At 40.5% G+C, this 16,312-nt stretch overlaps 1 protein-coding gene across 2 annotated transcripts; it reads right to left on the bottom strand.

The window, feature by feature from the left end:
• Positions 1 to 1,018: 1,018 nt before the first annotated feature.
• On the bottom strand, positions 1,019 to 14,332 carry unc119a1 (unc-119 lipid binding chaperone a1; the record flags this gene model as incomplete). Of its 2 annotated transcripts, none has more annotated exons than XM_083886197.1 (5): positions 1,019 to 1,131; positions 1,236 to 1,408; positions 3,043 to 3,136; positions 3,306 to 3,419; positions 14,209 to 14,332. In XM_083886197.1, 5 exons carry the CDS (start codon positions 14,330 to 14,332, stop codon positions 1,019 to 1,021), a joined length of 618 nt encoding a protein of 205 aa, XP_083742323.1. The 2 variants fall into 2 exon arrangements, with proteins under 2 accessions (XP_083742323.1, XP_083742322.1); XM_083886196.1 differs by having other exon boundaries at positions 3,043 to 3,133.
• Positions 14,333 to 16,312: the final 1,980 nt, after the last annotated feature.

Genomic DNA, 16,312 nt, shown 5'->3' with positions numbered 1-16,312 from the left:
TAAAGCGGTATACAATTGATGGATGGATGGATATGCTTGCACAAAAGGATGAAATCATTCTATTTTGGAGGTCAAAGTTCAATGAAAAACAACGTGAATACCGAGATTTCGAAAACAAACAAACCCAAACATATTTATTGCAGTCAAAGTATTTCAGCTTTTGAAACTTTACATACCTTTTTAAATTCAAAACACACATCGTAAAGTACACATCGTGCTCAGTACTACAGAGAACATATTGGATATCAAAATTGGTATCTGACGTTTGTTTTTGTTTTTTTTAGACACGTGGCTAATGATGGTTTTCTGACACTTCAAAATGGCTATTTATTAAAAAATACTCCTGATGTGTAGTAGTACTATCGACATGAAAACATACAAACGAGTGACAAAGCTGATACGAGGAGGACAGAATCATTCAGATTCAGTGTGCTACTACAAATCCAAGTAGAAATGGAATGAGATTCTTATACAAACTATATAAATATACATACAAATGGAATAATTATTAAACTTCTTCTTTTTTTTATATTTTTTTTTAGTGTAGCTTAATTTCTCTGTGTCTCATGGTTGTGGTTCAGGACAAACAGGACTCACTGTCTTCTTTAACATCCGTGAAAAACGCGTAGTCTATGATGTAAATTGATGTAGATTCAGGGTTTTTCCTGAAGTGAATCCAACATGTCCAAACTGAAAAAAACAGTATGTACAGACACTGCATGTGTTTACTGCCCACACACACACACACACACGCGCGCTGTCGCTCTCTCACACACACACACACAGACACAGAGTGGCAGAATTCAGTGTTCCTGCAAAGACGCTGAGAGAGAAGAGAGACTGGTCAGACGGCAGAGTGACTTTAATGGAAATACATGGATTTGACAGTGAGACTAGAGCGTTTAATGCCGGCCGATCTGTCCATCAGTTCATGTTCTGCTGTTCTGGTCCTGAAGTTAAGCCTGGGTCATGAAAAAAATGTCTACAACAGGGAAGAGTTAAGGGCTGGAGGCCTTTCCTATGGCCCCCCACTGTAGGAGTAATCTGCCTTGTTGTGCATCACCAACTTGTTGTCCACAAAGTAGAAGCTGTCAGACTGCGTCTCGTACGGATGCAGGATCATCTCACGCACTAACAGAGAAAAATATATACATATACAGCAACGTCAAATCCCACTGTGGGTGTATTTGCCACTTGTGACTGTGTGTGTGTGTGTGTGTGTGTCAGACACTCACTGATTTCTTCTGACAGTGCGGGGAACTCGTAGATGTGCTCGCATGTGTTCTTGCTGCTGGGCATACAGAAGCCAAACTCAAAATCAAAGCTCTTGAGCAGCTGATCGCGGAAGTAGTGTCTCTCGATCATGCGGAAGTTGTTGATGGGGGTGTTGCCCACCGTGAACTCCACCCTGCGAAGACACGGTGCGACAAAAAAACTGAGAGACCGCATGGAAATACACACTTTTTGGACACTCTGAATTGACCGTAGGTGTGAGGTGTGAGTGTGAGAGTGGATGGTTGTTTGTCTCTATATAGTATGTGGCCCTGTGATGGACTGGTGACCTGTCCAGGGTGTGACCCCGCCTGTCACCCTATGTCAGCTGGGATTGACACTCATGACCCACCCGTGGAGGATAAAGCGGTAGAAGATGATGATGTATACAGGTTCATTTATAGTTTTAGCATGGTTATAGCAAAGTGAGAATGAGCAGTCAGATTATAACCCAGTTTTGAAACGAGCCAAAAACGGAATTCATACTAAGAGTTAAAGTATCAGCACAGCATCACTGCAACAAAGAAGGGGTGGGGGTGAAATCAGCAACAAATCCCTGTCTGTGTGCAGCATGGGGATGTCACTGAAAGGCATGATATACTGTATGAAGACCGGTTTACTGAGGAAATCAAAGCAATTCATATTGAGCTGTGTGATGTAATTTAAAGGCGCCATTATGTAATAATGTGGCCAAAAACGGTTACTACATTCAAATTCAAAATACAGAGGTCTTTTTGGTTTCATTTTCTGACATAACTAGCAACCTGTGGTTGCTCGTCAGCTGAGACTCTGCTGACTGCAGTGATTGGTAGACGGCGGTAGGTGGCGCCACATGCCAAAACATGATTTCAAAACATAAACATGATTTGCAGTCTGCAAAATGTTTCTTTTAATGTAAATATTTTGTCTGTACTGTTGTTGTTGGTGAGTTCAGTTTGTTATATGAACATTATTCCTGAGTCTCTGTGACATATTAGGAGGATTTTATGGCAAGTTGCTTTAGATTTATTACATAATGCACCTTTAACCCTTAGAACACGGAGCATTTTGGCTGCTTTTTTCCATGTTTAATGTTTCATATCGTTTTTTTTCAGCACAGCCTAGTCAATCTGATTTTCACCAACCATATAAAGACACCTGAGCAAAAAGTATTTAAAAATATTTAAAATTGGATTGAATTTGTGAAATTCGGAAATAGGTCACAGTTCAAAGTTCACTTGGCTCATTTTTACGAAGAAAAAGAAAAGAAAAACAGGCTATTTGGTGACAATTCTTGCTACTTTAAAACACTACAAAAAAGGTGACTCAATAGCACATAAGACGACAAAAAATCCACACATTTTATTTAAGCCTGAATATATGACCTATATACACACACACCCCCGGATGTCCACATAAGGAGTTGTGTATTATTCCCACGGCACATTACCATGGGTGCACCTAAGGGTTAAAGAATCAAATGGACAAATTGAAAGAAAACATTTGACAAATACATAGAGAAAATATATGTAGACGTAGGTTGGATTGAGATATGCAGTCTGAGTAGGAGTCTGATGATAATGATCTCTGCTCAGGAGCACTGACAGTTATTTGGTGGCTGACTCAGCTCTGTCCATGCATGTTCACACTCATCAGCACCAGCCTGTCGCCACACACTGACACACACCTCCTACATGTGTAGACATATTTGCATTGTCATATCTTTATTTACTGTTTGGGGGGGGGGGGGGGGGGGGTGGGGGGCGACGACACATTTACGCTGGTACTTACGTGGCTCCGACCTGCCGCAACTGCAGGAAGGCTGGGGTGAACTGGTATCGGACGAAGCGGCCGGCGTTAGGGTCACAATTCTTTTTACCGCCTGCTAAAGAGAGAGATAAAAAGGACACGAAGAGAAGCTTAACATTAACTCAGGCTGCATAATATTCTGCATGAGTAATATATATATATATGTATATATACATATATATACATATATATATATACATATATATATATGTATATATATATATAGCTTTGTCATTGGCGTTGACCTGGTGTTGGAGGCTTAGTGATCTCAAACAGCACCGTCCCCGTCTCCATGTCACGGATCTTAAACCTGGTGAAGTCGATCATGTGTACGTTTTCCTCTGGAGAGCAAAGATAATCTGAAAGGAGAGAGACATGGCATTCACATATAGTACATATAAAAGGCTTATTCTACACCTATAAAACTAAATTATTATTATATTGTCACGTAATAAACTTCAAAAAAACACATGAGGATTTTATACTGAGTTTCTGCCAAAAGACCCTCCTACACACACACACACACACACTGGAGATAACGTATTGTTAAAATAATATTATTTTTAAACTGTACTTAATGAAAACTATGGATTTAATACCACTTTATATCGGTGCTATTGTGTTATTATATTGTGACCTGATTGTATTACCGTTATTATTTACTTGCTGTTTATGTCATAAATGATATCAAATAAATATAATGAATATCATTTTAGTACATACACTACTTTATATAGTGTCTCTCTTTGTTTTCTGGAAACAAGAATTCTCACATTCCAAACAGGCGAGTGTTGACAGTTTCTACAAATGAAACCTCATTGAAAAAGTAATTGATTCATTCACTGGGGATTTTGTAAATATTTAGCTCTCTCACTGTCTTTTACTACATATTTAACATTTTAACTGGTTTATTTTAAGCTTTTTCATGAGCTCAGTGCTAAACACTGCACAGTATTCTTGTATTTACGGTGGCAATAGTGCATTTTACTGTGTGGAAATGCAGGTTTTATTTATTATTTCACATGCGGTCACATATTTGTTATTGTTTTTATGAGGTTATTTCATTTTGTTACCTATTGATTGTCTCGCTGGTGCAGTAGTATGACATACGGTGGTCTCTGTTTCATTATATTCCTAATCGAAGCAAATTTGATTTGATCATTTTAAGGACACATGCTGTATCTTTAATATAAAGTAATATAGAGTAGAATAAGTAGCTTTATATCTTTTTACTAAAGCTACACACACAGCCTGAGACAGCGACTGGTCAGTCCAAAAGACAAAAGAGCGACAGAAAGAAAAAGTGAAGTAATCCATGAAATACCCTGTCTATCACTTAAGTGTTCTTCCTGTGAAAAAGAAACAACAGGAAGACGAAACAGAACACGAAATCAGCCATATCTGACTACTACAAAAGAGGAAAATCACACCATGGACTGCACTCTTAGAAATAAGGATTCCAAAAGGGTCCTTCTACAAGGTCTGAGGTTCTACCTGGAACCATTTGCTTCTGAAAAACCCTGTCCCGAAGAAAGGGTTTTTCAAGGGTTCTTGGTAACACTAATTCCAGTAAGAACCATTTTAATCCAGAGAACCCTTTAAAACCCCTTTCCCCGAATAAAGGGTTTTAAAAGGGTTCTTGGTGGAACCCTCCAAAAAGGGTTCTCCTATGAGGACAAGACAAAATAACCTTATATCGTTCTACTTAGCACTTTTATTTCTAAGAGTGTCGGAAAAGGCCAAAGTCATCCTCCTCCAAAGAGAACCATCAACCTGGGATGAGGGGTTCTTATAGTACATCCTATTACACCCCTGAGATGCTTGTCCTCAACAGGACATCAGACAGCAGGGGGCGTAGTCACCATCTGCTGTCTGACAAGCAAACCTGTATAAAACAGGAAGCGAGACGTGTCACATGTAACGTCACGTGACCCTTCTGAGGAAGACCACAGGAAGTGATGGAAGCATGTCAAGGTAACCAAAAACAAACACATTTATTTTTGCATCCGACTGAACGAAACTTAAGCTTAACAGTAGAGTACGACATTATTAACCTTTTTATCTGAACTGTGATAATAATCCCGTGCATATATCACGGTGGAAAAACACATGTCAACACAAAGTAAACCCTGGAGCCTCGTGATTTTTTAGGGACCGTACCTATGTTTCCCGGGTCCTATGTTCCCCGCTTTGTATGTGACCGGGGAACATAGGATCCTTTCTCTAACCCTAACCCTAACCCTGCCCTTTTTCAAGAAAAGGGTCCCATGTTCCCCTGTCACATACAAAGTGGGGAACATAGGACCTTTTTTGGGAAAACGGGGAACATAGGACCCGGGGAACATAGGTACGACCCCATTTTTTATTGGTTGGTTTTGCTGTGTAAGATTGTCCTCACTATACAGAGCAGAGGGACACATTTGTGTGTGTAGGACAGATTTAGACCTAAGAGGCTTATTGTGTCTTACCATCACATGGACAGACTGGTTGTGAAACACACACACACACACACACACACACGCACGCACGCACACACACACATCGTATATCTCGTTAGGGTTATTGTTAGGCCACAGTTATTATTGGCAGTCTGTATCTTGCGTAAGCATTGCAGAGTCTTTCTGGACAAACGGCAGGGGTCAACACAAACTAATCTGAAAACACACAAAAAAACACACATTTGTGTGTGTTTGCACTCATAAACACTTTCACACTGTTGCTTCGTCTCTAAGATTTCGGAGGGTTAGGAAGCAGATGGTCCACATAAGCTTTAGCCACCTGCTTGAAGATATTTATAGACTTTTTTTTCCAAGTCCAGCTCCTGTACCTGTCACCTTGTTTTAAAATGGTTTGACACAGCACTAATCTATATATTATATATATATATATATATATATATATAAAAGAGTTTCATTGAAACTGAAACTTTGATAATGTCTTGTTTTTAAGCTGTTACAAAGGACATGCCAGTGTTTGTCAGATCCTTTGAAATACCACTATATCGTATACAAAAGAGTATTTATCACCTTTCCAAACATTGCCGAATATTGCAGCGCCGCACGGAAAACTAGAGAGAAATCACCCATATCTCTGCCAGTGCCACTCATTTGTTTTCCTTGGGCCATAAAACACATCACAATATATAACGACAATCAATATATATATTTTTTTAAATTAGACCCTACATTATTTCAGATACAGTCCTCTACCAAACAGTTGAGACATCTGTTGATAATAATATAATATATAATAAGTACAACATTCAGAACAAGTCACATTAATATTGTGGCAGTGACTGCAAATAAATAAACACATGAGCAATGATGGACAAGGCAACATCATACAATGACAGCAACAATGTCAAGAATGTAGTATTTGTAAGAATTTATTAAAATATGTTCATATTCATAGGCACTGTTAATATGTTACATATGTACTAAAACCGGACTTCATTACCCAGGATGCTCTTGGAGCAGATGTCGATGTGACGTGATGACGTCAGTTTGTTGTCAGGAAATGCTCTACCTCGTCAGACGTTACCTTTATGTATGTTTTCTTTGACTTTTTTTTTAATTTCACTAAAGAAAGAATTGAATGAAAGTCATTTTTAGTTAGCAACGGATTCTGCTCTATCGCCAGTACAGTGATCACCATCCACCGGCAAGAGCTAAGCCCCCCCAGACAGTCCCCTTAGGAGGCAGAGCAAACCCTTCATGTGCGTCCAGGGGTTCACCACATCATAAGTCTCCCAGTTTCTGTTCGGAGAGATTGCAAAACCTTTTGTTTTGGTTAATAATACATATATCTTAAACAAGAGTTTGGGAGATGAGATGTTTTTCGAGATTTTCTAATCCCTGGAGGAAGCACTAGGTCCAATTGGTTAGTTCTAAACCGAAATTACAGATTTTAGCTGCAGCTATTCAAAAACTGTTTTACCATTGATGCCATTGTGTTCCGTTATTGTTCCAGCAGGTGGAATGGAAAGAAATTGCTGCCTTCAATCATTTGTTCTAAGTGCCTTATTCCCTTTTCATGCTGTGAAGGGAGGTTCAGCATTATTTTATTTTTGTAGGATGTCTGGATTATTCCAAATTGGGGTTAATTTGCATGGGATATGTGAGGACCTAGTGATTTTTTGAGAAAATATAGTGCTGAGAGAAATCATTCCTGCTTTTACTCTACATTTATCTAACCACCCAATTCAAATTTGGATAAAATCAAAGTCAATGACTTGACTCTATGAGGGTAGATTCATTTCTGTACAATATAATAAAAAACAGGACAATATTTCTGTTCATATCTCATTATATTCTGTAAAACCTTTCTTCTTTCTTTCACCTACACACACACACACACACACACACACACACACACACACACACACACACACACACACACACACACACACACACACACACACACACACACACACACACACACACACACACACACACACACACACAAAGTGCTCCACTTCACTTCCTTCAACACTGTCACCTAGCAATGCTCCTTGTGATAGCATGCCAGCTCCATTAGCCTGTCTTTTTCCTTCCCCTCATCCACCTGGCTGCTCCGCGACGACAACGTGTGCAGCGTCGTATCAAAAGCGGCGCGTCTTGGGTTTTTGACATGAGTGGTATGCAAATGAAATGTTCCTCACGCGTTGGGGATCTGACGAAGGAAAACCTGAGGCTTCCTCCGAGCTGGGGCCTATATATACCTCTCATCCGGTCTCGACAACCTGAAGTGCTGAGGCAAACGCAGCGTGATGCGGAATATTAGGGTTAAACAGCAAAACAGATGACAGATTACTATATGATATGAAAATATAAACTCTCCGCACGGAGGATCTGCCACAATCATCCACTACATGTTCTTCTCCCCACCCTTACTTTTCAAGATATGTAAGATATAAGGAACAACCACATCGGGCAATGTGCAGTCATTGTTTTTGTTGTGTTTTTGCGCTGCAGGGTGAACATGTGTTGTGGTGTGTACATTTTACATTTCTTCACCGTAAAAATAAATCAGTGCAGTCTTGAAAAGAATCCTGTTGGCAGCAGCCACTCTGGGAATAAAATTAGCAACATGCTCATGAGTCACGCTGTGTTCCTGTATTCAGATACATAGAGGTTGTCAGACACCAAAGTGGCATCCACGAGGAGCAAGCAAGCTGCCACTTATAGTGCCTTAATCCCCAAGATTAGCCCAGAGTTACAGACTTTCAGCCACAGGAGATTGACTTCACATGTCGTCGTCTTTCCTTTTGACTCTGCGGTCTCCTCTCTCTCGCTGCCTACTACTGTACGCGTTGAATTAACGCCACGACGCGATTGGGAGAACAATGCAGACGATGTTTACGTCACGTTTAAAATAATCCCCCACCCCGAGGCAGCCGGTGACATTCGCATTAAACTGCGATATGGCGTGCACCTGTGTATGACAGGCTGTTTCACGTCTCTCACTTCACAGTACCTGTAGGCAAACTGGCAAACGGTGAGGTTCACAGGGAGGTGGAATTGTGAGCAGCTGAATGCAGATGAGATTCTTACCTCTTATCTCTCTCTGGCCTGCATCACTGAGTAAGAAAAACATGACATATCTGGTTTTATGAGGTACATATAGTGCTATATTGTGAGGTACATATGATATGAACCATCATAGCCAACAAAAAAAAAAAAAGCGGCCTCATGCTTAAATCAACCAGGACAGGAGGACAGACAAATGTGATTCACCTTCACCTTCAATATCAAATGCACCACGGTTAAAAGGCTGCTAATGCCTTTAATGCTCGTTATGTTTTCATGTATCTATCTGAATATAAGACATTTCTTAGATCTATCACCTTCACATGTATACTGCACACAGTACATGAACACATCAGCAGCACAGTCACTAACAGTGTGCTGTGTGTCTGTTGTTCAGGTGACACACATGACAACACTTCATTACAGAGTATGATCTAATCTTTGTCACGCACGGACGCACACACGCACGCAAGCACGCACGTACGTACGCACGCACACACACACACACACATCCATCCACCAACAACTATCCTTTTAAGGACTTCATTCATTTGGCCATGTTTACCAAAGCCTAGTTATGGTTATAACTAGTTAATATCTGTAAACCCAACCACAATTCAAATCTTTTTTGAACTCAAGCAGCTCCTCACGAATGAGGTTCTGCCTCATTAGGACCAGGTTTTGGTCTCCATGAGGACTACTGCTCCTGACCAGCTTTACGTCCATGCCAGAAAAGGTCCTAAAAGAGGTGACCAGTACAAGTTGACACAGCTTATATATATATACTGGGCCACTCTGAGGAAGAATTGCAGCACACTAAATGCACAACATTCATGCATTTATTGGAGCAAATTACTCGCAGAGTACAGTTTGAATATTTCATATTTATCCTTAGCAAAAAATACAGTGGAACAGAATAATAAATTGTGACTTTTAAATATTTTCTATGGGAAAAACATAACTCTGCAAGCAAATAAATAAATGTTTGGTTCATGATTTTACTGCTTATCCAAGGTCTCACTTAAAACCTCTTAGTATATCAAGTGATTAAAGGCAACGGCAGTAATTCAGATGCTCTTATTTCTTTCTCTGTGGCAGGAACCAAGTCACAAGTCAAGTGAAAGTGCATGTTTTATTATGTGAACATTGAAGAAAACAATGCTGTTTAATATCATTTTTGTAAATTGCATAAGTTAAATTAAGACTATATTCGAGGCACAATCTCCCCTGGGGCTCTATATACGTTTAGGTAGAAAGACAACACTTTGTTGCTTCATTCCTAGTTTTATTTTCACAATTCCTGTTTTCATCTCCTCTCAAGCATGTACTGTATCCTCTGAATTCTAAGCTGTCCCTGAGTATCAATTGTTCAAAAAGTGAGTTACCAGATGACTGTGATCATACAGCTACAGTACAGTTCAGAAGGATTTTCCTGTGTCCTATGGACCGAGCAAAGGTCAGTTTGTCGTGGAATGATTACAGGAAGGCAGCCAAAGGAAGACGTAAGGTGGTAAAGAAAAAGTGGGACATGCCGGGGAAATGAAGAAAGGAAGCAGGAGTACTGGGAGTCCGAACGTGGTCAAGGCTTATAGTGAGGTGTGTGGAAGGCTGTATCGCTTAGCGAGACAGAGCTGCAGAGAATGTGCAGCAGGTTAGAGATGGAAACAAACTAACAAGTAAACACGAGTGTGTTGAGAAGATGGAATGATTAATTTGACGAGCTGATGAATGTGGAAAATGCGAGAGAGAGAGAGAGAGAGGAGAACAGATGGAGGGGAGATAGTTCTTAAGGAAGTGCAGAGGATTAGTTTGGAGGAAGTGAGGGCATCTCTGAAGAGTAAGAGGAGTGGGACGGCAGTCCAGATGACATACCTGTGGAGGTATGGAGATGCGAGAGCGAGAAAATGGGTGATGAACTGTGCAGAACTGTAATAATTACAGATGTGTTCATATGATCAGCCACAACATGGAGAGATGGGAAAGAGGCCAGAAGCTGAAGTTGTAAATCTGTGTCTTTGTGAATTGTAGCTTATTATCGGATGCCAAGAGAGGAACTGCGGTATTTATACGAGGAAGTATATAAGATATGCAGAACTAGAGAAATCCCTCACACTCCAATAGCGATGGTTAGGAAACCTGTTTAAACTCAGACTGAAAAAAAAACGTTCTGACGACTGAGAACCTGTGTCAAATGACTGCAGTGCACGTTGGTTTTATCAGCTTAGACTGTGATCTGCATTAACCTGGGAGGGAGCTCATGACCCAGGTGAACATGCTCATTTCTTCTTCATCATTGGTGGAAGTGAGGCAAACTTACTGTGATATCTGCTGCTACCATTACATATCCTGCTGCTGATTTTTTTGCACTACTGTCTGTTGTCCCTTAAGTATTTAGGTCTTTAGTTTTAAATTATTATTTTATATTGTCTTTATTTGAACTTTCAGTACTGACGAGAGAAGAGATATAGTATTAAGATTTTTCTGTGTGTCCTGTGCATGAAGAAAATTGACAATAAAAGTCTCTGAATCTTTGAATTCTGACCGACTGAATGGTTCGTGCGCGAAAGGGACTGAAATCGTAACATTGCCACTGAGCTCCATGGTGGTGTTTTCCTTTCCCTGACTCGCTTGGTTTAGAGTGCATTTGTGATGCAGGGGTGAGACAAAAACACCACAGGACAGAGTAACTACTGGCACTGGGAATGGTGTTAATCCCTTTATTTTTAGCAGCTTCACCTGGGTTTGAAAATCCCATGCTCAGAGAGCATAAACTTCCACCAAGGTCACTCAGTTCCCCACAGTATTAATACAATCTCCTATCTTGCAACATTAACAATTTTTATTAGAAAAAAACAAAAAAAAAACTCCTGAATCCCAATCCATAACTAGATCACCACCAAAATCGATTCTTATGAAATTCTTCCTTAACATTTTTAATTTTGCTGCTCAATCACAGAGACGAGCACCTCTCGCCTGGTACGAAATGGTTCTGGAACTAATGAGCAACAAACTGAAGTAGAAAAAAAACAAAAAACGGAGATATGTTGCTCACAAATAGACAGACAGAAAATCCCAGTCAAAAACATAAGCCCCTTGGGTAAGGGATTACATAAAGCTGCATTTAATTGTGCCAAATAAACTTCACTTCATCAAGCACAAGCCACAGCTCCTTTAGAATTAACTGCTAATATGTATGTGTGTGTGTATACATGTGTATATATATCATTATTTATATATTATAGTTTTTTGAATTATATTTTTTATTATTAAAGATAAAAATCAACTACATTGGAGTTTAGTACATACTTTTTTTGGGAGCTACAATTTTTGCTAATTATTGAAAAGGAACATTTTAATATTCAAATTTGGCCTATTTTTAAACACTAGCAGGGAAAATGATGAAGTCTGAAAGTGAAAGACTACACAGTAATAACAAATTATTCAATATTTGGACAGGACAGATTTTTTTTTTTTTAAATTAATATGGAGCTCAACTTTACTCCACTCTCTGTGTTTTTAGGACCGTTTGAATGTAAATGATCAAAGAACATTTATAGAAGCATGAATTTTGCTATTTTATTTTATTTAAATTCAGACTCTTTTATGTTGAGTGTTCTCTCCAGTCCACCTCCACATATGTGGAGTAACAATTGGCCATAACAGAGACAGAGACAGTTTCACCATAAAATGCTTTCAACGCGATACGTGATGTGATGAAACGATGATGTAAAAATGGATGATTGTAACCGAGGACAATTCTATTTCCCACTTCTATTGTCCATCAGTAAATATTGTTATTATAAGGTCACAAAATGACACACATGTACGAGTTATTTGTCAGCTGCGGTTTTTCCGTGTTATTTTTGGCCTGCATATCATAAATCATCCCTCATGTACACAGTAAAGTGATAGATAATGTGCCATTTTTCATATCACAGCAGCGCTTCTCATCTGCCTGGATTATATTTCTTCTCCTCTCAGCCTGTGTGACAATGATGTGCTGTGCCTCGCTTATCAGTTCTGAACCACCGTGACAGACTGGAGCTTGGCTGCCCCCAAAATGGTTGTATTTACCTCCCCAAAGCACAACTGGAAAAGTCATTTACACCGCAGGAAGAGGCATTTTCTGCTTCCCCCTTTTCCAACCGCAATTTTCTTTCTCTTGCAGCAGAAAATGATGAGTCTGAATTGTACCACACTCTGTGCTTATCTCTGTCGTGTGGATCTTTTTTATGGTCTGCCATTTAAAATGTTTGGGCCTTGGGGAATAAATTGAACAGGAATCAAGGAGGCAGATTTAACATAAATGCATTTAAATGGACGCAAATATCAACCAGATGTGGTTTCTGACAGAATAAAGGAGGCATCTTTGACCATCATGTCCCTTTTTTTCCCCAAAAGCCAGTAAATGTGTGGCTCAGTAACAAAACAACTACATTTTAATGTGACATTTACACTCACACTTTGACTGCAAGTTCATTAATTACCTGTAGAATATGTTGTCTCTGCAGAATGCATGCAGCTCTACAACACTCCGGACATAATCCAGATTACTTGTCAGTGGCGAGCATAGATTACTACACCATCATGATATTATAATATTAACTGATTTTAATCCGACTGGACTTTATTGCACGATATACATTCAGACATTTGGTTTTCGTAGGGACAATGATCTTGTGAGGTGAAAAGCTCCAAGAAAGCTTGTATTTAAATTCAAAGAAACCTGATCATACAAATCACATTTATTTTGTTTATTTGACTCAAATCTCAGAGCCCTAAATATGGATTTAAGTATATGATTTACTTAATGTCACCTCCACAAACCCAAACCTGAGAGTAAAAGATGACCTAAACCATGTTCATAAGGCACAGTCATCATTTCATCCGAATCAAAATCATGCAACACTGTAAAATATTACGTAGTAGCTTTGAGACAGACTTTCCAAAGTACAAAATCAGCCTATAAATAGACTGTAAACAGTGACAATAGTGCATCAAACAGCAGACTTATGGTATTATTCTCCTGTGTTCTTTACAGCTGACTACTGTTTGTGAAGAGCTATAATCAGCGGATCACATCTCTGGCCACCTGTTACCTCAGAGCCACAGGTGCCATGAGGTGAGAATCTGTCAGAGCCTTGTTTTTTTTTTTTATTATTATTATTTAATCAGACATGATAGATGCACATGTCCACAAACGTGAACACATGGTGATGGATATAATGAAGCAGCAAAAGTAGCATGATCCATGAAGCTGTTCTCTCTCATTAACAGAGTAGTATGACTTTCCGGTGTCATATAGTCACTGTGCTTGGACGAGACATCAAACCTGTACTGTACACCTGCTCCCTGACTATTGATAATAAGTGATTTGTCTTATTTGCAGCTATAAGGAGACTCACAGGTGACCTTTTCAGCTTGTGCGCTGTCCATGGTACCAGTCTACTTCCGCGAGACAAACTGTGATCATGTTGAGCTTCAGTGTAAACACAGAGGAGCCTGAGTCGCATAATAGGAAGCAGCAGCATTTGTGTTTCAGTAACTGTATAAGGCTTTAACTATTCTTCTTCTCATGGTGCCAGTCACAGCAGCAGCAGCAGCACAGCAGGTCACCTACCCTTGGTGATCTTCTGCAGCCCCAACACATCCTCGGGCGTTATTACGGTATTTCTGCGCAGCTCTTCTTCGGTTCTGACCGGGATCCCCATGTCTGATGAGTTGCAGCCCTGCTGCACTTTCATGTCCAGCAGAAGAAGGCTGTTGGCGGAGCGACCTGACGGGAACCGAGGTTTGTGTCTGTCTCTTTGATGCGCTCGACGTCGTCGCCGCCGCAGGAGCAGATTTACTTGCGTCGGTCGGAGCCGTGAGTGACGCGCTGGCTTATACACCGCACAGCAAACAGGCTTCTGTGTTGCTACAAGAATAACTCATCCTCCCTCCCGCCCCCCCGTCCTCCTCCTCCTCCTCCCTCTCACGATCCGGTAAAAGATAAAAATCAGCCCTTGGCTCTCTCTCTCTCTCCCTCCTCCCCTGCTCAAGGCTCATCGGCTCTCCTTCTCCCCCACAAGCTATTTAATCCAAATCCTGTGGCTTTAAACCGGCCAGTGGCGCGCCTCGTCATCTGCTCGTGCACCTCCACCTGCGTGGCCACGCAGGAACATTTCTCAGTAGTCAGAAGATGTCACAGATAACCGCTTCAAACGGTGTATGTAGGTGAATTGTGTTAAAGCTCCAGTGTGTAACTGTGCATTTGCAACATCTAATAAGGACGATTCTCCTCCTAAACCCTCTTCAAGTACCAGAAAGGATGAAAGGAGTTTGTGTTGCAAGCAAATACAACCTGTGTTAGGTTTGTCATTTGGTCTGCAGTAGAAACAAGATGGCTGCCTCCGTAAAGAAAGACCCTTGCCTATTGGTGCCTTCCAGAAACAATCCAAACAAATGGGATGTGGGACTTATCCTACCTGAATTGTACTAGCTCCTACTTCAAAGCGTTCCAGGAAATTGAAGTCGAATGTTAGAACACATGGACGATCGCAGCGCTTTCGCTTTATGTTTGAAGAGGCATTTTGACTGTCAGCAATTCAGTCTACTTGCATACACAAGCGAGCCATATTTCTAAAAGCGATACATATCAATAAGTAAAGTCATGAGTATACTTTTACCGTAGCCCTACATATCTTCATGCTAACGGATAACAACAATGACATAATTTCACGCCATAACATGAAAAACAAGTTGTGATAAAATTGCTGTGTCTCAAACAACTCTACACGCAGAAAAGTAAAGTTTATAGCCTATTCATGTGATTCCATGGGCGCTGCCATTATTCTCTGACTTCATTTTGGTGACTTCGCTAGTAGAAGGTCCCACTTCGACAGGCATTCCAGTGCACTTTTTGTAGTTGAAGGTAGGATTCCCATCCATCCAAACCAGTGGATGGGCTCTGGAACGCACCATAAACTACACATGGGGCCGTTCACATGCGACGTCTAACAAAGCTTGAATAACACATGGAAGATGTCAGAGATGTTTTTAAGCAAGAATCTTGTTGGCTTCTGTGGCATCTGTTGTTACCTTTGCAACCAATGCCGTGTTTACATCATGGTACAGTTCGGTACAGTGTTTGGAACGGTAAAGCCCTGGGTGAGGCTTGCGTTTTGACTCAGAACAGTACCTTTACTTGGTAGGAGGGCTGTGCGCTGTGCCCGATGGCCGTTTCGGCGAGACACGTGATGAAACAACGACATCAGGTGCTTTGTTTGTGGCTGTTTGTCTCACAAAGATGTCAAGCTTTGTGCGAGAATAGAGTGCAAGCGTAGAAGAAACACCAGTCGCGAGTGATGCTTTTCTGTCAGCTGGCTGTCGTGGGCCTAGCTCTAACCATACCATACCATTACTGTGGTACCACCAAGTTAATGGTACTGAAAAATGGAACAGTTATTTTGGTACTATTTTGGTACTAGGAAACGCAACAAAATGTGTACCGTTCTGTACCAGACTGAACCGCTGCACTCGGTGGAAACACACCACCAAATCTGGGAGCTCCAAAGACGACAATGAAGTGACAGTGACAGCGACGGCTGTGGTAGAAAAAGAGGAATCAAAAGCAGAAACAATGTATTCACAGCACGGCTCTTCCCTTACCCCAGCTTTGCTATTCGATATGTGTATGGAGAGAAAAAAACACACACACACACACACAAACAACACTCAAAACA

Source organism: Microchirus variegatus (genome assembly GCF_963457635.1).
Source record: "Microchirus variegatus genome assembly, chromosome: 3".
Taxonomy (NCBI): Eukaryota; Metazoa; Chordata; class Actinopteri; order Pleuronectiformes; family Soleidae; genus Microchirus; species Microchirus variegatus.
This window is presented reverse-complemented; position numbering and strand designations above follow the sequence as displayed.